This window comes from Moschus berezovskii, chromosome 8, assembly GCF_049115385.1.
Source record: "Moschus berezovskii isolate FMDL1 chromosome 8, NW_MosBer_1.0, whole genome shotgun sequence".
Lineage (NCBI taxonomy): Eukaryota > Metazoa > Chordata > Mammalia > Artiodactyla > Moschidae > Moschus > Moschus berezovskii.
Genome location: NC_142467.1, coordinates 93,275,318 through 93,302,369, shown reverse-complemented (window position 1 = coordinate 93,302,369; position 27,052 = coordinate 93,275,318). Strand labels below are relative to the sequence as shown.

Sequence of the window (27,052 nt, the reverse complement as noted above, 5' to 3'; positions counted from 1 at the left end):
CAGGGGTGGACAGGGAGAACTGGCCGGGCAGGCTCCTTGGTCACCTGCAGGGCTTCTGGAGGCCCTGGGTGGGGTGGCCTTGGCCAGGGAATCCCAAGTCTGCCAGAGGGCCCTGCTGACATGCTCTAAGATCTGAGCTGACCGCTCCCCATACATTTCATGGTGGGGGAGTCAGTCCAGGGCCCACTCACTTGGGAGGGGGCCGTCAAGAGGCTGCAACCCCCACCTCTGGTTCGGGGCCCTGGGAGGGTCCTTCCCACTTCTGTCTTCTAGACTCACTGGGACCAGCAGGGCTGGGGTAGGGGTGGGGTGATGAAGGGGCCACCATGGCCTGGGAGGCCCTGGCTAGGAGGTTGCAGAGTGACGACTCCAGGGGTCCTCCATCAATGGTGAGGTCACTTACCTATCTGTGCTCACATGGACCCAGGCCTCCAACTTGGGCTGGGTAGGGTGGGGGATTAGGGGTTCCATGGCCAGATCCCAAGGGGACCTGAGCCAGCCATGAGAGAGACCGGAGGCCTCTGATGAGGATGGTGAAAGACGATGGCTCCGAAACTCCTCGGCCCAGGAGGGCATCTTCACTCAGACTCCCCTGCCTCCCACGCTGCAAGAAGTCTTGCCGTGTTCAGAGAACTGTGCAACCATCCCCTCCATCTAGTTCCAGAACATTCTCACCGCCCCATCAAGACACCCCTCCCACCTTGAGCACTCACTGCATATGCCCCTTTCCCACCCCGGGTGCCCACCCTGTCTGTGGATCTGCCAGTTCTGGATGTTTCATGTAAATGGGATCACGCCCTATGTGGTCTTGTGTGTCTGGTTTCTCTCACGGACCATCGTGTCCTCAAGGTTCATCTGCATCGTGGCGAGTGTCAGTGCTTTGCTCCTTTTTAAGGTCGGATCATTTTCTCCTGGGCTGTCTCAGTGGTAAAGAATCTTCTTGTAGCATAGGAGACTCAGATGTGGGTTTTGATCCCTGGGTCTGGAGGATTCCCTGGAGACTGGCAACCCACTCCAGTATTCTTGACTGGAGAATCCCTTGACAGAGGAGCCTGGCGGGCTACCGTCCACGGGGTTGCAGAGCCATTCATGACTGAAGTGACTTAGCACCCGCATAATCCACTATGGATGGAGTGCATGGTGTGTGTGTCCGTCCATCAGTTGACGGACACCTGGGTTGTTTCCCAACCACCTTTTGGCTGTTGTCAATCATGCTGCTGTGACATGAACACTTATGTACCACTGTTTATGTGAACCTGTTTTCATTTACCTTGTGGGAAGACACCTGAGCAGAGCCACTGGGCCAGATGGCAACCCTGGCCAGGACTCTCCCACTGTGGCTGCTCCTCACTTCTCCCCAGTCCTCACTGATTAGCCATCCTAGTGGGGATGAGGGGCACATTCCCATTGACTGGTGATGGTATCTTTCTATGAGCTTATTAGCCATGTGTGTATCTTCTTGGCCCCTCAGAGCTAGCAGGGACCCTCCCTGCATTTTGGTGGCTCTGTCTGAACTGGCCCGGTCCAGCAGACACACACTGGACCTCAAAGTTCAAGGCAGAACCTTTCTCACTGGACTTGATGCTGTGCCTCCTGAAGCCAGAAGGTCCCGTGGCACAGCCAGAAGCATGGAGCATGGATGGGCTTCTGGCTTTGCCCTCTGCTCCTGGCCATTGCCCTCGACCCACAGAGAGGCAGACACCATGGTAGCTTCACCTTGACTTTTTTATTTGCATTTTTAAAAAACAATTAAATTAGAATACAAATATTAGAAAACAGCGGCCCTCAGCTGCCAGTGCAGACGGAGGTGGGGCCGAACTGCACAACCAAGTTTATACAGCAAAACTGAATTTGCCCTCGACCAGATTTACGTCCCTTTCTTCTCTAGACCTGAAATGATATTGCTTCCTGACTAGGAGAGTTCTGTTCATACAAAGAAAAATTATTCTGGGGTCTGAGGGTGAGGGGTGCAGGGAAGAATAAAAGCAAAAAAGAACGGCGGGCACAGGCGGTCTTGGAGAACCAGGTGCGGCCTCCAGGGGACAAGGGTGCTGGGCGGGGGGCTGGGCACCCAGTGGAGGCGTCTGGAGCCGCTGCGGGAGCCCCCATGGTCGCTGGACCACCCCCCAAGGCTGGGAGCCACTGGGGGGGCGGGCGGGGCCGGGCGGGGAGCTGACGCCCAGTCCTGTTGGAAGACCAGAGTGAGGCTCCCGGGGGAGGGGGGAGCCGGGCAGGCCTTGTACCCGTCGGAAAACCCAAGAGCAAGAAGAGGGAGGAGGAACCACCCCAAATGGAGAGGCCAGGCAGGTCCGTGCCGCCCCTCCGAAGTGGCGGCCCCCACCCCGCCGAGGAGGCGGCGTCCGTGGACACCTGCGCTGTTCCCTAGGGAAGTTAACCTGAATTGGAGTTACCGAGGTAGCTGGCTAGAAAACTGAGACCCACCCCCCCAATCACGCCACACGGTGCCGCGCCCTGGGGCCCCCACCTGCTGCCGGGGTGTGGGGGGGCCCTGGCCACATGCCGAGTCTTCAAAATACCAAGTTATTGCACTTTCAAAAAATACAACACATCTGTGGCTAAACCCTCCCTGGCCCCCCACGTCCCCCCATTGCCCACCCCTGTCCCCCGCAAGGCCCCACCCCAACCCCCACCCACTCCATGGCTTCTTGGCTAAGAGGCTCCCTGCTCTGGGCTCTCATGAGAGCACGTTAGCAGGGAGAGAGAAAGCAAAGGAACACATGAATGTCAAGAGTTGTGGCCACCGCTGCCACCGCTGCCAGGGAGAGGGCCACTTGGCTGCCAGTCCCCCTGAACTCCCACCACCCGGTCCCTCGCACCAGCTGGAATGGTCGTCGGGGGGCAAGGCGTCCTGGGCCTCCCCCCCACCCTTCCCAGGGTCGGCTCCGACTTTGGACTCCGACACTGGCCGGGGAAGTGGCTGTGTGGGTGGCTTGCCTTGTTTTTAAGTTTGCTTTTTGTTTTCTTTTTCTTTTTATATACTTTTTTTTTGTCATTTTCCTTTTTTTTAATCCTCCGATGGGAGAGTCCAGAGGTACAGGTGCCAGGAGCCAGGGAAAGGGGTGGAAAAAACAAAATGAACAACAATGAAAAGAAAAAGAAAATCACTCCTCCCTCTGTGCCCAAGGCCCGCCTGTGCCCCTCCAAGTGGTGAGCACCAGGAAAGTCGAGTGTCCGGCCGGCGTGGCGGCAGCCAGCAGTCAGCAGGCCGACACCAGACCCTTTTGGAAGGGGCAGCGGCGCTTGGGCCGGGGGCCCTCCTCGTCGTCCTCCTCCTCCTCCTCTTCTTCTTCCTCTTCGTCCTCCGAGGATGACGAGCTGTCCAGCGTTAGGTCCACCACATCAGCTCCTGGCTTCCCATTCTCCACGCTGCCCACTGGGCCGCCTCCGCTGCCCGCACCCCCAAGCACGCTGCCGCCCCCGCCGTTGACGCTAGGAGTAGAGAGGAGCCCATTGGCGTCCGAGGTGCCTGCAGGGGAGAGGGGACAGATGCTCGGGGGGGCTGCCAACCTGCAGAGCAGGGGAATCGAGGCCGGAGAGGGGCAGGGGCAGCCTGGCTGTGTGGCCCACTTTGGAGGACAGGGTGAGGGGCCTGATGCCCCCAGGCCCCTTGCACTCTGGATGGGGCTGGCACTTGGACCGCCTCTGACCGCTCACTGACCGCCTTGGACGCTCCTCTCTAGAGGGATTGATTCCACCGGGACAGTCGTGTTTCAGATAAAAAGGCGGCGGGGCAAGAGACAAACCCCAGGAAGAGGTGGGTGGCCTCACCAAGCACGAGGATGGGGCACTGGGGGCTGCAGCTGCGCTCCTTCTCGGCGCGAATCGGGCACCACGAGCCATCCACCAGGTACTCGATCTCGTCCGCGTCCTCGCACTCGCTCAGGATCTTGGAGAGGAGCCTAGGGGTGGGAAGAGGGGTGCTGACTCCAAGGTTGCACTGTGCGCCCCAGGAGCCACCTCCTCCAGAACAGTGCTTCAGGGCATGATGCTGAAGAGAAGCTGGAGGCTCTGGTGTGTGCCTTGCTCCTGGCCTGGGCACTTGTCCTCTCCCCAGACCCTTGTAGCTGCTGCAGAGGGTGGGCCCTGAGCCCGCCTCACCCTGCAGGCAGGGAGATCCAGGCCAGGAAGCAGCAGGGGTAAGCACACAGCACTGGCCACACCTGGTGGCCTGAGGTTCTGCAAGGGCCACACACAGTGAGCCCTCCAGTCACACCCCCTATGGCAAGATACCTGGTGGAGAATGGGACCCGCCCTCCAGCTGCTCTGGAGCATGAAGCCTGGGGAAGCCGCAGGAGGGCCCCGACCTGGCCCCCACCCTCCCGTCCTGACACTGTGCTGCCTGTTTTTACAGATGAGGAACCTGAGGCTCAGAAAGGAGACACACACTGCTCAAAGGCCCTGAGAGGCTCTGGGCTCACCTGGGAGCAGGAGGGGCCCAGGTCACTTGCAGCCAGCCAGCAGCACCCCCGAGGGCACCTGAGGAAAGTCACAGCCCCAGGTGCTGCTCCTAATGGACCGCCAGCAAGTCTTACCTTATAGCTGGAGACACAGAGGCCGGGGGAGCAGGGGGTGGGTAGGGTGAGGGAGTGAGTCCCCCTAGGCCATGAGGCCATGTGATGGCAGGCCTGAATTCTGGTCCTGCCACGGCTGCTCCTGGGCCTTGGTCTCCCCGTCTGCACGGTGAGGCGGGCCCAGCACCCACCCTTTACAGCAGCTACAAGGGTCTGGGGAGGGGCTGGGAGCAGGGCACACCCACCAGAGCCCTCAGCATTTGTTCAACATCCACACTGCACCTGCCTGGAGGTGGCTTTGATCCCCTCTGTCACGATCACACAGGAGCGAGGCCTTGTTCAGGACACCCTCTGTGGCTGAAGGGGCCCCTCCAAACCCCATCACCTCCTGGTCACCACAATATGAGCACAGCTCTGGCTGCCGTGCATGGCACACCTGGAAAACTCCTACTCACCCTCCAAAGCCCTACTCTATGCTCCTCTTCTCCACTAAGCAGAGCGTAAGTAACAGTGTCTGCGTCTGGCTCAGTCCTCCCATCCCACATGCCCACAGGAGAGTTCCTTGAAGGATGGAGTTCTTTGGGGGGCCCCCTAAATCACCCAGCTAAGGGCCAGAAAAAAAACAGCAGAGCCTTGAGGAAGAACTGTATGACTCAAGGACCCCTCCTCCAAGAAGCCTCCCTGGTTACAATCAGGCCCTGCAGGCTGATGGAATCACAGTCTGTGCGGGACACCATCACACTACCGAGCCCTAGGCCTGTGTGTCCCTAGAGCTGTCAGAGTTACCAGCACTGGGGCCCAAGTGACCTGCTCCAGGCCTGTGGGGGGAGGCGGGCCCAGGCTGCACAGCTGCCAGGCAGGGAACAGAGCTGCCATTCAGGCCCAGCCTGGTGCCCGGCCCCAAGGGCCTCCTCACCCCACCCCAGGCTGGACACTGTGGGAGGGGACCCAGGCTCATAGTTGGCCTGACTGGACTTGCTTCTTCAAGTCCTTGCCTGGCCCCCTGGGAGCTGGGGGCCTGGGTTGTGGGACGCCCCTCCTGAGACTCAGTCTCCTCATCTGTAAGGTGGGGATGATCAAGGCCCACCTCCCTGAGCAGTTGAGAGGGAGGGCTCGCAAGATATCTAACGCAGTGAGTGGACTGAGACAAGTGTCTGACGGTGAGGACCGTCAACATGCGGCCACTGCAGGTCAGGGCTACCCCATTCCTCACAGCACTGGCCCAGCTGCACCTCGACCATCGGGTGTGGGTGGGGCTGTCATGCAGTCAGCTGTCCGGAGCTTCCCCATGGCCCCTCCTGCCTGGGCCACCCAGTCTCCACCCCCACCAGCCCCAGCTCTGGGGTCAGAAGTGGGTGCGGCCAGCGTCTGGCAGGAGCCTGGCTGTCAGGTGCTGGGCTTCTGGAAACTTAAGCCCAGAGCGAAGTTTCCCTTTGGGGAGAATGGCCTCTTTCCCCATGTCCCCCTCAGTGTGGGGAGGGCCTGCTGACTAGGCTCAGGGGACAGTCTGACCGCACACTGCTGCCCCCTAGGAAAGGGACAACAGAACTGGGCAGAGTGCTGGGGAGATGTGTGTCTGCCTCACTCTTCCACATGAAAGATGCGATTAGGCCTCTGCTGAGCACCGCTGGAGAAGCCGCTCCCCAAGCTGTACAGGTTCCCGGGGGAAGAAACAGGCTCAGAAAATGCAAGGTCACGGGGGAGCAACAGCAGACCTTGTGGGTCTGGAGCCCCTCTTCTGAACCCGAAGCTACACTATCGCCAAGCAGACAGCAAAGACCCTGACAGATCCTTCAGGGCTGACATTGGCCTCTCTTTCTAGCCCAGGGCCATTGGAGCTGCCATGGGACGAGAGGCACCAGGAGGGACCATGAAGGCCTCAGAGGTCGCAGGGCCCGGCTCCTCTTTCCAAAGGCCCAGGGAGGCAAGGGGTCCTTATGCCCCGGGGACTCACCCGTCGATGATGAGCTGGTCATAGGGGGCTGGCTTGTCACACACCGGGCACATCCAGGTGGGCTTCTTCTCATTCATCTGGAGGTAGAAGACTGCATCGAAGCACTGCAGGTGCGCGCAGGTCTCCGCACGGCAGGGCACCGACAGCCGCATCTTCACCAGCTGCGGGGGCAGAGAGATGGATGTGAGCGGCCACCCAGCCAGTGCCGCCCACCACTGGCTGCCCCTATGACCTCACGTGCTGACTCACCGGGCAGATGAGGGAGACCCGCACGCCCGTGGTGGCAATCTCACTGTCAGGGTCCAGGCGCAGCTTCTCTTTGACTGTGGGAAGGGGTGACCGATGTCAGCAGAGAGAAACAAGGGTGCCTGCAGACCCGGGGCTGAGCAGCGGGTTCCCTCAGCACACAGAGATGCTCAGGAGGGCAGCAGCTAACAGCTCAGTGCCCCACTTCAGAGGGTCCACATGGCAAGTCCGTCACACCCACCTCCCCCAGTGATGAGACACATGTCTGAGCTCCAGGGCCCAGGACTATGAGGAGCAGCTAACGTTAAAGTACCCTGGGCAGTGGCCACTCATTTCTGACCACAACCTGAGTGCACACAAGGGGGCCCCCTGACAAGCCTACCCTTTCTGGAAAGACCCAGATGAGCTGATAAAGGTCACCTGCCGTGGCTGTTCCTTCTGATAAAAATTAAGGCCTCCAAGAGCTGGGAAGCCCCAAGGCTGGGAGTGCCCTCTGGGGGCCCCTGGGGGCTCACAGGAGCGAGCCCATGAGATAGCTCCCTTGCCCTGCTCAAGTCTGCTTCTCTCACAAATCAGAAGACAGTGGGCGCCGACCACAAAGCTACCTGGCTATGAGTACACCAGGTGTAGACGGAAAAAAGCCTGGAAGGAAATGGCGCACTGCAGCCCTGGGGATGGGCCTGCAGGGGGCGCAGGCAGCTGGCCGACCAACCTGAGGAGCAGCCGTTGAGCTGCAAACCCCAGATGGCTCAGGACTGTGCCTAGGCTCGCACAGTGGAGGGCACGCTGCTCTTCCCTCCTCCTCCCACATGGGGCTGAGGGCGACCGGCCAGTTTGTCCCCCACCCTGGATGCCCTGCTGTTCTCAGCCACCCTGTGGCCCCTCTCTCTGGCTGAGAAGGACTAACAAAGGATAGACCCCGAGGCCCTGGCCCCTCAAAAAGACCCAGAGCAGCTGAGAATGGATCCAGCGCACACCACACTTCACAGCAAGGCCCTGGTCCTCCTGCACATTACAGAGGGAGGGCAAGTGCAGCAGGAGGGGTTCCAGTGAAACACACAGAAAGACTTCCCCGCTGCGGCCAGAGAGGAAGCCTGGCTGCCCGAGTAGGCGGTCAGCTGTCCCCCACACCGGGACACCACACTGCTGCTCCTCCTGGCCATTCACTGAGGAGTCAACCCAGGCCTCTAGGCCTATGCCCCCTGGGGCCCACAGTGCCTGGATGACCCTGGCGAGCCCCACACCAAGCCCAGTGTGGGGAGCCCGCCTCCCCTCGTCAAGCTGGCCATTGCCCCCACAGGGAAACAGGCAGGTGAGGGGTAGGGTTGAAGAAAGGGCCCTTTGAAGAAAATGGGGGGGCAGGGGGGTTGCCTAGGCTGAGGCCCTGGGGTCACAGAGCCCTAACTCTGCCACGCTGGCCTCAGTGTCTCCACTGGTCAGACTGGGATGTGGCCAGGCCCTGCTGCCCAGATCTGCATGAGGATGGAGTCAGAAGCCAGCCCACCAGGGCCTCCAGGTGACCAGAGAGGGAATTCCCAAGCCACTGCCATACAGGGCAGCCCCAGGGTAGGATGCAGGAAGGTTCTATCTGCCCAACTAAGCTGTCACTTTGGGCTTTTAATGCTCTGTGTATCCCCACTCCCTTTAACTGGTTTAGAAAAAAGAAAAAAAAAACCGAAACTGAATGGTCCTAGCATCCCTGGTCAGACCCTCATCTTCACCCTGAATGCTGACCCGTGCACCGTATCTGCACATCAGCCTAGAAGCACCTGCCTGGACCACTGATCACAGGGGTCCTCCCTTCCCCCACAAGCTCTCCAAGGACCCTTGCCCCATGGACCTCGGTGGCCCTCACCCTGCCTCTCTGTGCCCACTTACTGAGCTCTGGCTCGTCCCTCCTCAGGGCCTCTGCACTGATGGTTCCCGGTCTGGCTCCCCGCTTCCTTCTGCGCTCCCTAGAGACCTCCCAGAGCGCTCCAACCCCAGGGTGACAGCTGGACCCTGGGAAGTCCAGTTTCCTCCACGGAGGGCCCGCCCACAGCAACAAGCCCCAGCAAATTCGGGGGTCAGCACCAGGGACCAAGGGGAGCCCCACCCAGCAGTGCCAAAAGCCCCGGGGCTCACCCAGTGCCTTGCACAGCTCCGGGTGCTTGACCCCGATGGTCTTCAACCTCTGCAGCAGCTCCGAGGAGGTCAGCTGCCGCACCAAGTACAAGGCCACGGAATAGCTCTGGGGGTGGTGGTGGCGGGGGGGGGGGGGGGGCGGTGAAGGGGCGGGTGAGTCAGGGCCGGGCGGGGCGCAGAGGCGTGGGGCGGGGCGGGCGCGCAGAGGCGTGGGGCGGGGCGGGCGCGCAGAGGCGTGGGGCGGGGCGGGCGCGCAGAGGCGTGGGGTGGAGGCGGGCGGTCCCGCCGCTCACCTTGCCATAGTTGCCCCAGGTGACAGTGATGCGGTTGGTGGCCGAGGACAGGTACATGAGGTGGGTGAGGTTGATGGGGCGGCACGGCCTCTTGGGCTCCACTCCAGGCTTGTTTGAGGGGTAGTAGCCCTGGGGGCAGATGCGCCGGCTGCGACCACCTCTGGGTGCTGTGCCCCCGCCCCAGCACTCGGCCCCACGCCCAGCAGACCCGGGATGCTGGGCGTCCACTCACCGGCACCGAGCAGTAGCTGTGGTTGACCTTCACGGCGATGTTGGGTGGGTACTGGTCTTCCTGAGGGCTGCTGGTGTCTGAATAGCAGATTCTGCGAGGACAGTGGGGACCGTGGGGTGGCGAGCACCGGGGGTGGGGTGGCGAGCACCAGGGGTGGGGTTGGGCCCGCTGGGAAAGGCGGGGAGGACAGATGGGGGCGAGGGGGAGATGACGTGACCTGTGTCTGGTTTGGCCTGACAGGGGGATCTCAGTGCTAGACTGTACGGGTGTGGGGACGTCCTCAGGGACCCAGTGTCTGGCCTGAGGTGGGGGGGGCGGCAGCATACTGGTGTATCCAGGGACAAGGCCAGGGAGCAGGAAGGGAGGATCGGGTGGGACGGCAGTCTGAGAGGGTCCTGGGCGGGGCAAGGCAGGGCTTCAGCCATCCAGGATGGCAGAGGGGAAGGTGGGCAAGGGTCGTGTCCCCACCCGCCCCTGTGACCAGGCACACCTGGGCTTACCTTAGGACAACCTGCACGGCCTTGACCCCAGGCTGCAGTTCTCTGTGTGGGGAGCAGAGGAGGGTCAGAGGCCTGTGCCCAGCAGCCAGTCTGAGCCTTCGCCAGGGACCAGCCAGGTGGACTAACCTATGACCTCCCACGGCAACCAAAGGCCTCAGGGCACTCCTAGAACATTCTCCCCCACCGTCCACTTGCTGGTGACTTGGGCAAGATCTCTCTGGAGAATGGGGGCCAGTGTGGATGGTAAGAGGGCTAGTGGGTGTGGGCCTTGTGCCCACCGGGTGGCCGCCCTGGTGGTGACTTGTCCCAGCTAGAAACTGAAGGCCTCAAAGGGCAGAGTCAGAGCCTGGGACCAGTCTGCCTCCCCTGTATGCTCACCCAGGGTGGTCCTGCCCCCAGGGGACACAGGTGGTCACCTCTGGGGGGCTCCTGGCCTCAAGGGGGTGGGGGCAGGATGTTGCCCCACACCCCACAGAGAACGCCCCCATCCTGGATGTCGGGAGCAGTGAGGGGGGACCCTGTGAAAGGGGGATGACTGGCCCACCTGGGGGCAGTGGGTCAAAGGTGCTGAGAGCGTGTGGTGGGGGCCAGCCTTCCTGGTGAAGGCTCCCTGGGCTGCCTGGTGGCAGGCACAGCGCACCTGGAGTTCCGGATCAGCTCCACCTGTCTGGGGGTCAAGGCGAAGATGCAGGGGCTCTCCTGAAGCTTCTCGTTATTCTGTGGAACTGACAACAGATGTGGGGTCAGGGTCAGGCCTGGGCCCTGGCAAGGGTGCCAACCACCATCATCCCTCCAGGCCTGACCCTCTTCAGACTGGGCCCACCCAGGTGGGATGGATGCGGGGCCCACTGGGGATGGTGGGGGGTTGGATCCTGCCCCTTCCTGGGGCCATTCATCACGGCCTATGGTCCAGGGAACACTCACATCCCCCATGCCCTCATTGAGGGCCTCTCCGGGAGCAGCAGCCTCTACAGCCCCTCTGTTAAAGCGGGCTGAAAACTGGACTTCCCTGGTGGTCCAGTGGTTGAGAATCCACCTGCCAATGCAGAAGGCCCAGGTTCCATCCCTGGTCAGGGAACTGGATCCCACAGGCTGCAACTTAAAGAGTTCACATACTACAGCTAAAGATGCCACTTCACAACTAAGGCCTGGAAGAGCCCAATAACTAACTAAATAAATGTGTGTGTTTTTAAATGAAATGGGTTTAAAAGACAAAAAAAAAAAGAAAAGGATTTTTAAATGAAAGCTGTATGCTTCCTCCACAAGAAGCTAGAAAAAAAAAGCACAAAGCCATTAGAAGGAAGGAAACTAAAGATAAAGATGAAAGTCGATGAACTAGAAAGCCAACAACAGAGGAAACCAACAAAGCCAAAGTTCTTTGATAAACACTGAGCTAGACTGAACAGTAAGACTGTGAGAATACAAACTGTGAGCAACGAGAGGTGGACAACAGTACAGACCCGAGGGCCTTTGATCAGGGCTGGCGGGGGTGGGGGGGGAAGCGGGAGAGGGGGCTCTAACTCCACACCAATAAATTCAAATACGTAGAGGATACAAACAAACTCTTCCAAACACACAGATTATCAAGACTAGCATCGAAACATAGAGAAAGTTTGAAAAGCTTTTTATCAGTTAAAAAAAAAAATGAACTCATGATTCCATCAGATGTTTAAGGAAGAAATCATATGAACTACATATAAACTCTTCCAGGGAATTCTCTGGTGGCCTAGTGGTTACGATTCCAGGCTTTCATTACAGGGGCCGGGGTTCAATCCCTGGTTAGGGAACTGAGATTCCACAAGCCTCTCAGCAAGGACATGAATAAAACAGACAAACTCTTTCAGAAAGTAAAGGAGGAAGGACACTTCTTTACTCATTTTAATGAGGCCAACATAACCCTGCTTCCAAAACCTTACAGAACTGCATCAAGAAAGGAAAAACACAGTTGACAATCTCTCATGAATGTAAAATATCTTTAACAAAACATGAGCAAACAGCCAGGCCCCCTGGGATTTGGTCCAGGAATGCAAGGTTAGTTTAAAAACCTCTACACAGGGACCTTCCTGGTGGTCCATTGGTTGCGGATCCGCACTTCCACTGCCGGGGGGCTCAGGTCTGGTCCCTAAGGCACTAAGATCTGGCATGCCCTCAAGGCATGGCCAATAAATACACAAACAGATGAAACCTACGAAACCTCTACTTACAATGGCTAAAATGACAAGGCCAGCCATTCCAAGTGCTGCCAAGGATGTGGAGCAACCAGAACTCTCAGCTGAGGTAACAGTGAACATGGTTGTAACATGGAACAACCACCTTGGAAAACTGCTAGCCAATGGCTAATAAAATAAAACATATACCTGGCCCTGTAACCAGCAACCCACTGTTCAAGGTATTTCCCAAATAAGCAGAAGTAAGTCTACAAATAGACTTGTGCAAGAATGCCTGGCTAATCTATTCCGAGTAGCTCTGAACTGGAAGCAACCCGAGTGACCATCAATAGAAGAACACGTGGACAAGCTGTGGTACCTTCATACGATAAAACCTGTAATCCATTCATCAACATGGACGGATGTGAAGCTGTACAGCTGAAACAAAGAAGGCAGATGCAGAGATGGCCATGCTGTGTGTGTGATGTCACCTTCCTGAAGAGGCAAAACTAATCCACGATGACAGGACTCAGAACGGAGGCGGCCTCTGGGGGCTGTGCGTGGGGGGGGGTGGCAACTCAGCAGTGATGGAAATGTCCTGTATTTGGTGGCACTGGGGTTACTCAGCACGTGCCTCTACTACAACTCAAATGACAAGCTAAGTATCTGTGGATTTCAATGTATGGAAACTGGATTTTAAAGTTTAAAAATTTAAAACTACCCTGAAGAGTGGTGATCATTCTGTGATGAATCAAAACATGAAGTCACTTTACACTAGAAACTCGTATCAGGTTGCTGAATTATTGTCAATAATACTTCAACTTAAACATAAATTTGAAGAAGCAAGAAAAAAAAATACCCCTCAAAACCAAAAACAAACAAAAAAATCCTCTACACTGAGAAGTCATCTGACTGCAGACTGGAAGGGATTGAAAAGTTTGATAAAAGTTGATGAGGCTGGGACTTCCCTAGCAGTCCAGTGGTTAGGGCTCTGCACTTCCACTGCAGAGGGGCCTGGGTTCAATTCCCGATCCAGGAGCTGGGATCCCACAAGTTGTGTGGCAAGGCCAAAAAACACCAACACCACAGACTAGTTGATGAGGCTATGGCTGGTAGGAGTGACAACCTCTAGGGAGGGCAAGCTAGCTCTGTCTACCAAAATGACTAACAGCTCAGAAGCAGCCACTGCAGGTGGCCCACACACAGGAGGACCAAGGACCACTGTCAGACTGCAGAATGGTTTTTATCAGCAACAGACGGTTAAGGACCTAAACGCCCACCTATGTGATGTGGCCCCACATGAAGGAATGCTAAGCTCTGTGAACACGGGAGCTCCCATCAGGTCGTTCTCTGTGCTCTGACAACAGACCAATCCCCAGGATGGTTTAAGTGAGAAGAACAGGTGCAGAGCAGTGTGCAGCTCAGGCTGCCAGGTGCAGAACCAAACTGGAGGAGGGGGTCTGCGGCACAGCTGCCGCTGGGGAGGGGGCACCAGAACTGGCTTCGACCACAGCCTTGGCAACAAGCCTTGGGGAGGCAAGGTGTCGGCTCTCTTCCCATGGCAAACTCTTTAGAACACTGGTGGGCAGACTGTCCCTAGAAGGGGCTGGGTATAAATATTTTCGGCTTCAAGAGCCACATGGTTTCTGCCTCTACGTCCCCACTCTGCCCAGTACTGCAAAAGCCTGGAGCACATGCCTGGAGTGGCCAGGGTGCGGTAGGGAGTTTCAGAACCTTCTGAATTCCAAAATTTAAAAAGCAAACAGAATTTGAATGTTACAGCAGCTGGGGCCCAGAAGCCAGACCTCGTGGGGCCGAGGGATCCCATCCCAGCTTCACTGAGCCCAAGCCCCATCCCCACCCAAGCCTGGGCGCCCCTCATGCCCGGGACCACCAGGACTGGACTGTTACTGGGGGTGCTCAGTGAGCACTAAGCTGCCAGCTCCTGTCTGCATGGAGGGCTGGTCCCTCCGGAGTCCCTGCTGGGCCCCTGAGAAGGCTGCCTAATTGCAGGGCTGGGCTGCGCAGGCTACCTGCAGATGTGCCCAGACCTGCCCGAAGAGCCCGGGGCAATTATTTATGGGGTTGGGGGAGAAGCCTCAAAACACCTGAGTTGGGCCGCGAGGCTGAGTTGGGGGTCAAACACACTCCCCCAACCCCACAGAATCTCCTGGGAGGCAAGGGAAGGGCCCGCCCACCCACCAGCCACGGAGCAGAAATGGAGAGAAAGGTCACTGACGGCTGGGTCCTGAGTCCATGCAGCAGGAGCAGGTGGCGCTTTCCAAAGCCATCAGTCCAGAGTGGCTGACTCTTACTCTAGGAAGCCAAGTGGCCAGGGGAGGCCAGTTGCCACCTAGGCTGGGACACAGTACACGCTGCACTGCTGGGAGAGGGCGGGGGTCCCCCAAACCCAGGTCTTTGCCATCCACCTCCAGGGGCGGCCCCACCCTCCCAGTTGTTCAAGGCCAAGATTCCACGACCCTTGCCCCCACCTCCAACCCTCACCCCCACCTCCGATCTTGGCTCCCCTTGACCAATTCAATTGGCGCAGGCTTCCAAAGGTGCCCCTTCCCCATCGGGGCTCATCTGATCAACGTGCAGACCCCTCCTGGTTTCCCCCAGCTCAGGGGTCGGGGCAGTGATGGGGGCGGGGCTCTGTCCCCAGCCCTGGTGGCCCTGATTCCACCGCAGCCACCCTGGCTGCCTCCTCCTGCTTGCCACCTGCCAAGAACATCCTGCTTCAGGGCCTCTGCGCGCGTGCAATCCCCTCTTCCAGAACACTCCTCCCCCGACAATCTACTCAGCTCTGATGTCTTTTAAGTCTGTGCAAATGCCACTGGGACGAAAGCCTTCCCAAGTGGCTTTATTTAAAAACTGCAACCCCCACCCCACCCCAGCCCACCAGCAGCTCCGGCAACCCCCACCTTCCTCCCAGCTTCCTTTTTCTCCAAAACCTCTCTGTCCTGAGAATTACCACTATTTCCCCATGTCTTCAGTTCACTGTGGACACTGAACCAAAGTACCTCTGCAGTCACCCGTGCCACACAGCGGGGGGGTGGGGGAGGCCCTGCCAGGTGGTGTGGGGGCCCCAAGCACACCCACAGGCCTCAGAGCCTCTCTGGAACTGAAGGGAGAACTCTGCTCCAGGGTCCACGGCAGGCGGAGCAAGTGAACCAGGGAAACCTCCCCCAGGACCCTGACAGAGAGTCAGGCAGCCCTGCAAAGCACCGCCAGCAAAGAATATGTAATGATCTCAGCAGGTACTCAGTGTCTACTGGGAGGGTGGAGGTAGTGGTGACTGCTAAACCAGCAGTAGGGGCACACTGCACAGAGAGAAGACAGCCGCAGCAAGAACAAGTGCCTGACTTTACTGTTAACCTGCCTTTGCTCAGATAAATATATATTTTTACAAAAGTTTAAACAGAAAGAGACTTTAAGAAGTCAATCAGCTGGGACTTCCCTGGTGGTTCAGTAGCTAAGCTCCCAATGTAGGGAGCCAGAGTTCAATTCCCAGTTGGAGAATTAGATCCCACATGCTGCAACTAAAGATCCCTTGTGCTGTATCCCTGGACTTTTCCCAAGCCAGAATACTGGAGTGGGCTGCCATTCCCTTCTCCAGGAGATCCCGACCCAGGGATCAAATCCCGGTCTCCTGCATTGCAAGCGGATTCTTTACTGTCTGAGTTACCAGAGAAGCGCGCGCGCACACACACAAACACACAGTCTGAGCTACCAGAGAAGCGCACACACACATACACACAGTCTGAGCTACCAAAGAAGCACACACACACACAGTCTGAGCTACCAGAGAAGCGCGCACACACACACACACAGAGTCTGAGCTACCAGAGAAGCGCACACACACATACACACACACAGTCTGAGCTACCAGAGAAGCGCACACACACATACACACAGTCTGAGCTACCAAAGAAGCACACACACACACAGTCTGAGCTACCAGAGAAGCGCGCACACACACACACACAGAGTCTGAGCTACCAGAGAAGCGCACACACACATACACACACACAGTCTGAGCTACCAGAGAAGCACACACACACACAGTCTGAGCTACCAGAGAAGCGCGCACACACACACACACACACAGAGTCTGAGCTACCAGAGAAGCGCACACACACACACACACACACACACAGTCTGAGCTACCAGAGAAGCACACACATACACACACACAGTCTGAGCTACCAGAGAAGCGCGCACACACACACACACACAGTCTGAGCTACCACACACACACACACACACAGTCCGAGCTACCAAAGAAGCGCACACACACACATACACACTGTCTGAGCTACCAGAGAAGCACACACACACACAGTCTGAGCTACCAGAGAAGCGCACACACAGACACACACACATACAGTCTGAGCTACCAGAGAAGCACACACACACACACACAGTCTGAGCTACCAGAGAAGCACGCACACACACACACACACACACACACAGTCTGAGCTACCAGAGAAGCGCGCGCACACACACACACACACACACACACACACACACACACTGAGCTACCAAAGCGCACACACACACACACACACATACACACTGAGCTACCAGAGAAGCACACACACACACGAATTCGATTGGCTATGACCGGTCTTCCTCCCACTTCCATCTTTGGCTGGCAGGCCCCTGCCACTGGGCTCCCAAGGCCCCTCCTCCTGGCCAAGGCCTGGCCCCAGTGGTAACAGGATGGCGGGGGCAGTCCTAAAGGAGGTAAAAGAGGTGCCCAGGGCTGGGAGCAGAGCAGGGGGCTCACAATGGAGGGGGAGCGGGTGGGTACAACATGCCCAAATTAGGGGTTCTGGGTTCAAACCCCAGCTCCTCCACCTGGGGTGAGCACCCCGACTTCCTGCTGGAGGGATTAGTGGAGGAATGAATGCAGAAGCAGGGGCTCACCATTCTCCCTGCAGCCTGCGATTGCTTCTCAGCTCCAAGCCTTTGCTTACACTGCCTGCAACCCCTCCATCTTGTGGATGTGGTGGGGACAAGCCAGCCCCAGGCCTCGGAGGATGAGAGAGTGATGAGGAAGAGAGGGAGGTGAGCTTTAGATCAGGCCATGAGGCAGGGAGGACCATGCTGGGAACAGCATGTACAAAGGCCCCAGGGCAGGACCAGGCCAGGAGTGTTGGAGGTGGAGCAGAGTGGGTGAGGGTGAGGGTTGGACCAGGTGACAGGGAGCAAGTGAGGGCAAGGAGGGGATCTGGCAGACAAGTCAGCAGATCAGGAGAGTGCTTGGAGTAGAGGAGGAATGGGATCAGCCTGCTGTCTAAAAGCTTCCTCTGGTTGCAGTGGTGGGGGGGCAGTTAGCATGTGGAGATAACAGGAGGGACAAGGAATGTTGGGCAGGTGGAAACCAGGGCTGTGCTGAAAGTTGGGAGGTGAGGGGATCATGGGCAATGGAGGTGAGCCTCTTCCAGCAGGACTGAGGCCTGCGGGCAGGAGGCCTTCCTTGTGAGGAAAACCTCCACCTCCACCCGAGGAGCCCTTCACAGGCTGTGCTGGGCGCTGCCCAGGGCAACCACGTGCTGCAGAGCTGGCAGAGACCCTCCCACCACCACGGAGAGGGGAGGCCCAGGCGGCCCAGGGGCTCATGCCACCTGCCCCTGGAGCTGGGACACAGGACGCCTTTGACCATCCAGGCTCCCACGGCATGGAATGCCCAAGAATGCCACAGAGGGCCTGTGGGTGGGGTGGGTCCCACACCAGGCTATGGGGCAGCAGGCAGCTGACTCTGTCTCTCTGCACCTCAGGGGTATTTTCTGCCTCAGAACAAAGGTAAAATAAAGCCCCAAAAAGCTAGGAAGCCCTCAGGACACGCCAGCCGGTCCCCGCTACCCAACAAGCCATCCACGTCCAGGCCACTCTCCTGCCTCCGGCCTGTGCCATACTGTGCTCTGGTCACAACGGCCTCCATTTACGAGCTCTCTCACCACTGGGCCTCCGCCTGGATCATACCCACCCACCCACCCATTTACGTCCAGCTTAACTACTACTTATCCCGCAGATCTGAGTGGGATTGTGACCTCCTCCAGGAAGCCTTCCTGAATGCTACCTTCCAACAAATGCACAGTACAGGGCTCCTAGTACTGACAACCCCCACTGCTGCTCAGAGTGTTCCTTGCCAGTCAGGGACCCCACTGCCTTGCTTGTCAGTTGAGCAATACCAGCCAAAGGGCTTAGACCTTGAATGAGGTACCTACACGGGCTTTGTCCAATGGGGTGGGCACTAGACTGGCGGCTCTCCACCAGAGTCAGCTGACCACCTCCTGGGACACAAGGAGACCTGGCGGGGGGCAGCTCGACCACCTGACCGGGCTGCCTGAGTGGTCCCACCCCACTGAGCACTGCCCACAGGATGCCGGGAGCCCCGAGGGGCAGTGCAGGGCCAGGTTGCGCCTCCTTCCTTCTGCCGGCACATCTCATGACAGCACCTCCTCTCGCCCACACACTGTGGCCCTGAGGTCTGGCCCTCCCCAGTTAGCCCAAGTGGCCAGGCCTGGGGAACCCTCAGGCCATCGGGGGGTTAGGACCCAAGCAGCAGCACTGGATCTAAGATTGCATTCCCGGCCCCCTGTAAGCGCCTCTGCCTTGGATGCTTGGCACTGATGGCTGGGCTCCCAGTCCTGAAATGAGGCCCGGAGTCCGGAGTGGTTCAGAGACGGTGCTTCCCCACAGGAGAGCAAGGCAGCCATGGTGTGGGGAGGGCTCAGAGCTGGGAAGCTGGCTGAGCAAAGGGCTCCAGGGGCCCCTCCTCAGGATGATGTGTGACCTTGGGCTAGTCTCCTGACCTTTCTGGAAGCCATCCCCACCCCTGTGGAGTGGATCATCTGCCTCCTAAGGTCCTTCCAGCTCCGGGTCTGTGGCTCCATTATTCCCCTCCCCTCCCCCAACCCGAACATTCCTCTGTGCGTGATTTATGTCTCCTGTCGGCCAGGCGCGGGCTCCATCCCGGAGCCGGCTGCTGGCTGCTCTGGGAGACAGAACCAGGCTGTTTGGGCCTCCTTTCAGGTGGCAGGTCAGGATCCAGGGTGCGGGAGAAGGGGAAGCTAGCTGGCTTGAGCTTCCTGAGGGGGCTCCAAGGCTGTGCCAGCCATAGGAGGCACTGTGAGGCGGCGCCCAGAATCGCTGGTCCCACAGCAGAGGGGACCAGCTGGCTCAGGGCCGGTATGTGTGCTCCCTCAATCATGCCTCCCCCTAGGACCGCGGGCAGCCCCTGGGGGTCCTGGAGACTCGGGAGAAGGGTGCATCCTGGGGGAGGGGCAAGGGAATGGGTGGGAGCACAGGCAGGGTGGGGTCGGACTCTTTGTTCTGAGCAGAGCCGAGTGATTCCTGGTGCAGACAGGGGAGCAGACTCTCCCGGAGATCAGGTGACCGGGGTCCCCGGGGGCTCAGGGCAGAGTGATGCATTGTGGGCCGGGAGTGACTGCACATTTGCGTGCAGGAAGGAAGCCCACGGTCCAGGCCAGGGAGGGAGGCTGCCGCCCCAAGTTCAAAGTCACCTCCAGTCCTGGCCCTGGCCCCTGTTGAGTGCCGAGCCCGCCACGCAGCCTCCCTGTAAAAACCCAGCCTCCCTGTTGCAAAGATGGTGACTGAGTCTTTAGGAAAGAGAACTGTCACCTCAGTCTTCAGAACAGCCAGCCAGCCAGGGCTGAGGCCCCACAGTCTACAGGGATTGTGGTGGGAGGGTGTTAGGGAGTGAGTCCTGACATCAAGAGAGGCCACGACAGGGGGAGCAGAGACAGAGAAACTCAGGGAAGGGCCTTGGGTCCCCAGTGCTGTCACGTCACCCCCATGACAGGTGCTGCTGGGCCAACCTGCCCCCACCTGGCTGGCGAGAAACACCTCCTGATGCCAGACAGAAGGCAGTGGAGGGCATAGCCCTGGGCTGCAGTGCAGGCCTCAGACCCCAGGACCACCCATCAGTGGCACCTTCTTTACTTCTGATCCGACCCCACCCTCCTCAAGTCCAAGGGTGGCAAGGAGAAGGAGAGAGGTAGCCGCCAGTCCTCCCCTCCCCTTCCACTCCCCACTAGGGCAGGACAGAGGGGCCAGCAGGTGGGGGCTGGAGTTAAAGCCTGTGGGCAGAGAAGGGCCCCCACCGAGCAAAGCAGGGTGCTGGGTCAGCAGGGTTGGGAGGGACTGAGCCATGTGGCCAGGGGCATGGTGGGCAGGGGCGTGAAGCGGCCATGACCTCTGGCACAGTGTGCCGGGACTGACTCGTGACCAGGGCCCACCATGTTGGGCTTCAGGACACATAGCACCAGGTTAGGCTGGGGTACCTGGAGGCCCCAAACAAAGGGTGCTAGCAGGGAGCCTCTACAAGTGTGGGGGCTCTGTCTGCATCCCTCACCCTGCAGGTGCTCAGAGATACGCTGTGATGGAGTGTGTGGGTGAGGGGGAAGAGGAGAGTGTGGGTGAATAGGAACACTCAGGGACCTGGGAAAACCGGAGGGACCACAAACACCCCATTGCATTCTACTCGCTCTCTGGAGCCTTGGAGGCCCAGGAAGCTGTGGCTCAGGAATTAGGGGCTCAGGGCAACTTCTGAGGCTGAGTCCAGGCTGACACCCACTCCCAGCCCAGTCATCTGGCTGCATGGAAGTGGTGGGGGCCTACTCACGTGACACCCTATAGGCCTGACACACAACGGGTCCTCAGTCAACAGAAGGGATAGAGAAAGGAGAACAAGGTTCCACGACATCATCTCCTCCACCCGTGGCTGTGCCCACCTCTTGCAGACACACCTACCCACACCCTGATGGCCCGCCTGTGTGGAAAGGCCTGATCCTGCTGACCAGGGTCACTCCCACAGGCTGCCTGCTAGGAAACAGCCTTCTGCTAGCGAGGCAGGGATGGTGGGGCAATCCGGTTGAACCTCAGATCAAACCTCCAGCTCCTTTGCCACCAGGAGTAAGAGCAGAGCGGCCACCCCTCCAGGTGGCCCCCAGTGATCCCTGCCTCCCAGTGGTCCAGCCTGGTGAAAGCCCTGCCCACAGTGCAGCAGAATTTGTCCCTGTGACCAGTGGGATACGGTGGAAGCAAAAACATGCTACTTCCAAGCTGAGGTTGCAGGGGAGCCCTTGGCTTCCAGTGGGGTCACATGCTCACACATGTGACCACATCCACTTTCTCTCTCCCTTTCTGCAGCCCCCTTCCCCTGCCCCATCACAGTCAGGGGGAAAACAAGCCACCACTCTACACCACACTGGGAGAACACTCAATCAATCCACAGAGGCCCATGTGGCAAGAGCTGGTGTCTCTAGCCAACAGCTGGTGTCTCGGTCCCATGAATAAGCATGCCATCCCTGCCCCAGTCGAGCCTTCAGATTAGGCAGCCCCTGGCAACAGCTGGACCATGACCCCCTGAGCGACCCCAAGCAAGAACAACCCAGCTAGGACACTCCCAAGTTGTAACCTTTGGAAACTGAAGTGTTGGCTACTCCAAGCTGTTGGGATCCAGGGTAACTTGTTACACATCTATAGCTCACTAATTCAAGGACCCAAGAGTGGTCCCTGTGCCTTCTGGGAGGGGCAAGCTCCCCGCACGCAACCCCTTAGCTCTTGATGCCCCCCCCCCATAAAATGCTCCTGATTGGCCACTTGGTGGGCCTTGGATGCTGGGAGAACCTGGGAAGTGGGGCCACCCTGGGGGGTGGCGGGGACTCACCCAGCTCGGTGGGCTTCAGCAACTCATCCAACATGTTGAAGAAGGGCAGCTTCACCAGGCGCACTTCTGGCTTGAGGGTCTTGGCAGGCAACCGTCCGAGTCCGTTTAAGTACTTCCCGTAGAGCACGGGGTAGTCAATGTTGGGGCCTGTGAGGGGAGTCCTGGGTACTGAGCTGGCCCGCTCATAGGTGGAGTGCATGGTCAGGGGGTCCAGGGGCCGGTGGGGTTGGGGTACAGGCTCTGAGCTCTTCTTGGCGTAGCGTGTCTCGTAGAGCTCCTTGATTTTCTTGAACAGCTCGGGGCTACAGTCAAACTGGACCAGCTGGAGGGCCCGCGTGACAAGTTCGTGTTTAAGTCCACTCTTACTCCGGCCGACAAAACCCAGGAGCATCTGAAGGTCAGAGACTCGGAAACTCATCACCATGTTCTGGGGAAGAGCAACCACAGACACACACGCTCAGACGGAGATGATGCCAGGGCGAGGGGCCACCTGGGCCAACTGGGAGGGTGGCAGGGAAGACCGAGCCCCCAGCCTGGGCTCGGTCCCACTTCCATGCCTGCGCTCACCCTCTCCAGTGAGGCCCCGTCCCAGCTCAGCCCTGCTCCCCTCCTCCAGCCTTTCTCAGCATCACCAACGCAGCAAAATCTTCTCTGACTGCCCCTCAACCCCACCCCGCCACCACACCACGAATGCTTCTGTTTTAGGTCCTCTTTTCCCATCTTCAAGCCTGAAAGCAGTCCCAGGGCAGGAGCTGGGAATCTTGCTTCCTGGTCAACAGTCTCAGCCATTCCTTAGCTGGGAATACCGATGGCCTCTCTTCATCAGGGAGGACGGCAGGTCTACCCCATCAGCATGTGGAAAGGGCCAGAGAAGACGCACAGAAGCAGAATGAGTACTCAACCAACGTCGGCCACAAACACATCTTCCCTTCGGTCCAGAGGACAGTAGCCACCACTTGCTCAGTACAACTCATCTGCTGGGGACTGAGCTGGGTGAGTGATTACGGACTTAATTCTGGCCCTTCAACTACCCCTGCCAGGCTGGGTTGGGCTCCAGTTACAGACAAGATCCAAACCTGACTCTGAACCAGGGTGGCTCCTCCCTACCAGGCTGCCCCTGCACTGGCTTATTTCAGCCGAGCACTGCTGAGGCCATCAAAGAATCTGCAGGTCACCCCAGCAGACATCCTCCCCTCGGCACTGTGGGCCTCAGGACTGGTTCGTTCTCTGGGGTGTGGCTGTCCTAGGCATAGTGGGGTGTGAGGCAGCATCCCTGACCCCACCCACTTGATGCCAGGAGCTCCCCCAAATCCCAGTTGTGACCACCACAAACATCCCACAGACATCAGCAAGTGACCCCTAGGGGCAAGAATTCCCCCCCGAAAAGAGAAGCACGGGGACCCAACAGTCAGAGGTTGTAACTGAGCTGTGGCAAAGCGATGACTGAGGTCTGGTGAGTATCACCTGGTGGTGTCCCTCCAACGAAATCTGATCAAACACAAGAGCACAGTGGACCCTGAGGCTTTCTGTGGGACTGACCAGCAGTGGCCTGCCGTCCATGATACTGTGGACTCCCTAACATGCTCCATAAGCAAAGTATCCCAGAAGGATGGGTCAGCCAGGTTTGGGGGCCACCTGTGCTGAGCCCTGAAGCTGGCCTGTGATAAATGAAATGTGGTGGGAAAGAGAAACTTCCAGGGGGAATGGAAAAAAGAAAAAGTACAGGCGACAATTGTGGACGTGGAAAGCTGGCAAGCCCAGGGCAGGACAGCAGCCAAAGAAATCAAGAAATCACTTAAAAGCAACTAGAAAAGGTCCGGTGGTCTAAGGTGGGCAGGACCCCTGCCAGGCTGTTTATAGCAGTGGCCTCAAAGCCAGAAGGCGCTGGTGCTTCCTGGCTATCAAAGAGTGAGATGTACCATGTGACGGTGGCCCCAGGACTCAGGAGCCTGAGGCCCAAGTGTAAGCTGTGCCTTACATTCGCAGAGGAGCCTGGGTCCCTGTCAGCCTCACAATCGTGAGGGGGGCCCAGTCCTGCTTGCAAAGCCTTGAAGGGGAAGCCTTTTGCTGCTGCAGGATCTTCTTTCTCCTCCAGTGCTGCAGATGGGGCGCGCCCACCCATGCCAAGCTCGCCGGCCTTCACACTCATTAATCTCACCGGGACTGGCGCCCACTATACAGGTGAGAACGCTGAGGCTCCAAGAGGGAAGCAGCTGGTGCCAGGCCTCCCTATGTGTCCACAGGAGAGTTGGCGGTATCTAGACTCCTGAGGCTATCTACCTCCAGCTGCCGAGGAGCCCCTCACTCCCCAGCATGCCCCCTGGGTAGGGAACCAAGCAGTCTGCAGGCCCCCAGAGTCCGAAAACTCTGCAAACAAAGAGGCTTTACCTTCCTCAGCCTGACTTTCTACCTTGAACAGAGGAGAAAGGTTTGCAGACAAGATGTTTCTTCTGGAAGAGGCCCAAGGCACTCAAGGGGAGAGGCGAAGTCATGTGGAAGAGCTGACCGCCAGCCACTGAGCCTGAAGCAGGTGGGCCTGGCCTTTAAGAGTCTGACCACGACAAGGCACCCCGCCCTGGGGAGCCCCTGCCCCCACCTGCCCCTTCCACCAGGTTGGGGACATCCGGAAGCCGCCTGTGCACGCGCAGCCTGGGGCACACCTCTTGAGCTGCCATATGTTCAGGACTCGGATTTCTCAGCAGCTGCCACTAACCAGGAGCCTGCCCTTGACACTGGGCAGAGGTGGGGGGGGGGCAGGGATGAGCGGGGCACAAACATTCAGGAAGAAGCCCCAAGCACTACACAGATCACTTCCTGCCTGGCTTTATCCTGACCCGCCTGCCCCTCAGATCTATGTTTATAAACAGCGCCAGGCCCCAACAGCTTCCAGAGCCTCAACTTTGGGCCCCTCAGGAGCCACATGGAGAAACAGCGGCCTGGATACAACAGCCACACTCAACTGAACAGGGGCTCCTCACTGCAGGAACTCAGAACTCAGCGCATGTGGGTACACACCCTCTAGGGGAGTGCCCAGCCCAACCCCTCCCCCAACCCCTCTCAGGGGCCTCAGGTGAAGAGTCTCAGATTTCCAAGTCTATGAATAAGCCCCCCTTGCTCTCCTCTCAGATCAGCCCATTTTTGCATCCCAAAAAATAAGTCTCTGGTTATCACTATGAAAGGTTTAAGAAAGTGCCTCAAGAGGGGGTCATTTCAATGACATGTAAAGCACTCCATGGGGACAGCAAGGCACTGAAGAAGTAGGAAGGTTCCAGAGGATCAGAGCAGGCTGAGTGGCAGTCCTAAGACCCCCTAGGACACAGGGTCATGGTCTAGAGAACTTGAAAAAGGGTCAACCTGATCTAATTGGGGAGGGGGCCCCAGTCATGGAAGGGTCAAGTAGAGTTCATCAGATCATATTTCAAGGCCCTAGATGGTATAATAGTTCAGACCCTACTCTCTGGCTGGAGTGACAGGCCTGCGTCTAGAGCCACAGGCCCACAGTGCCCTGAGGAGGTTAAATTTCAGGGCTCCAGGGGACTTTAGGCCACAGGTTGCCACCTTGGGCTGGCAGGGTTCAGACCCCTGCGCCTCTAGGGCAAGTCTCAATTTCTCAGAACAGAGCGGTGGCCACGTGTGTGATGTAGGTATAGGCGGAGGGTGCTCAGGGGTGAAGGGAGGGTAATACCCGATAATCACAGAACCGTGAGGGCTGTATTTCAGATCCCCGTGGGAAGGGAAGGGAGACGGAGGGAGAGGGAGGAGCGAGAGAGAGAAAACATTTACAGGTCAGGACCTCGGGGAGGGGAGATCAGCCGGGGAGGGGGCGGGGCCACAGTCTTGCTAGGTCCTGTCCCCCACCTCCGAAAGATGAGCGGCCTTGAGTAAACTTCTCAGGCAAGAACCCTAGCCTAGTCAGGGGCAAAGGTTCTGGAGCCTCACCTCGCAGGGGCATCTGACAGTAGATACTTGCCTGGGAGAGGGATGCTCCCAGCTTAGTCACAAGACAGTTAAAAGAGGCCTCAAGCTAGAAGGAGTGACATCTTTGGGATGTAGAATGCGGACCCCAGACAGCAACACAGGGTAGACAGACTAAGAACCATTTTAAAGAAGCCTACCTTGCAACCAACTGGGGACACTCCAAGGATCGACGTAAGAGACCCGCAGAAAGAGCGGGGCCTCAGACGCCAGAGCTGGGGTGTCTAAACAGATCTAAAGAGGGGCTATGTGGGGAGTGTGGTCTGAGCAGTAGACTCGTGATGGCGTGAGTATAAGGGAAGCAGCTGGGGTTGGAAATGGGGTCTGATCCTGCGAGAGTGGAGTCTAGGGCTCCCAGGAGCAGAGTTCAAAGTTGCACAAATGCTGTCGGGAGGGGAAAGAGTGAGAAGGAACGAAAAGCCCAGGACCTATGACTGAGAGAAAAGAGTTAGGAAGGAGCCGACACCAGGTCCAAGGCTCCATCACACCGGGAAGGCAAGCTCAGTTAACACCGCGCCCACTCCGGGGTGAGGAGGGTGAAAGGAGGGGGGCGGGGCTCTGGGACCAGAGCGGGAGCTGAGTAAGGGCTCTGAACCCCAGCCTGGGGTACAGACCCCCAAGAGGCACCCTGTGTTTGGGAGTGGTTCAGGATCCCCAGCTCATCACCCAGGATGGTGGAAGTGGTGGCAGAAAAGTCAGAGGACCCTTCCAAGCAGAGAGCCGCCAGGCGCAGCCTGATCAGCTGGGCGAGGAGACTTGAGACCCAGATGCCAGCCCACTATACCATGGGAACTGGTGAGAGGCAGACACTCCCCCAAGCCAAAGAGCGCCGACCTCAGGAAGGGACGAGCAGCCCAGCCCGTCATGCTGTCCTGGGGGAATGTGCCTCAAGCTGGAGGCGCGGCCCTGTGCCCGTGTTCAGCGCGATCTGGACCCCAGTAGCTCGGGTTGGAGAGGGGAGGACCCAACCTCACGCCTGGGGGGGCCGAACCCCCTGCTCGGAGACTGGGGTGAGGTTTTGGGGGCCCCGCCCCCGGCCTCCCCGCGCCCCGCCCGCAATCGGAGCCCCCGGGCCAGGGGTGGGCGAGGGGGCAGGACGCCGAGCCGCAGGCGGGCCACGCCGTGGGGCCCCGAGCGGAAGGCACAGACCTCGGCCTGCCGCCCGGCCCCCGACCCCCGCCCGCCCTGGCCGGCGCCGCCGCCGCTCACTCACTTTGGCCTCCACCAGTTCCGCCGCCATCTTGGCCACCAGCGTCCCCCGCGCCGGGAGCCCCCAGCCGTCGCGTCACGTGATCGCCCTCTACTCGCGGGCGGGGCCCTCGCCGCGGCCAATTATCACCCTCGAG

The 27,052-nt window shown here is 58.6% G+C and overlaps 1 protein-coding gene across 1 annotated transcript; it reads right to left on the bottom strand.

Annotated features, from left to right (window-relative positions):
* Positions 1–1,711: 1,711 nt before the first annotated feature.
* Positions 1,712–27,052, bottom strand: PIAS4 (protein inhibitor of activated STAT 4). The gene is made up of 11 exons (XM_055430196.2): positions 26,920–27,052; positions 21,732–22,158; positions 10,522–10,606; positions 9,882–9,923; positions 9,382–9,472; positions 9,150–9,278; positions 8,857–8,962; positions 6,736–6,809; positions 6,487–6,647; positions 3,790–3,920; positions 1,712–3,487 (listed from the first exon to the last, which is right to left on the bottom strand). Exons 1-11 carry the CDS (start codon positions 26,944–26,946, stop codon positions 3,219–3,221), a joined length of 1,542 nt encoding a protein of 513 aa, XP_055286171.2. The 5' UTR covers positions 26,947–27,052; the 3' UTR covers positions 1,712–3,218.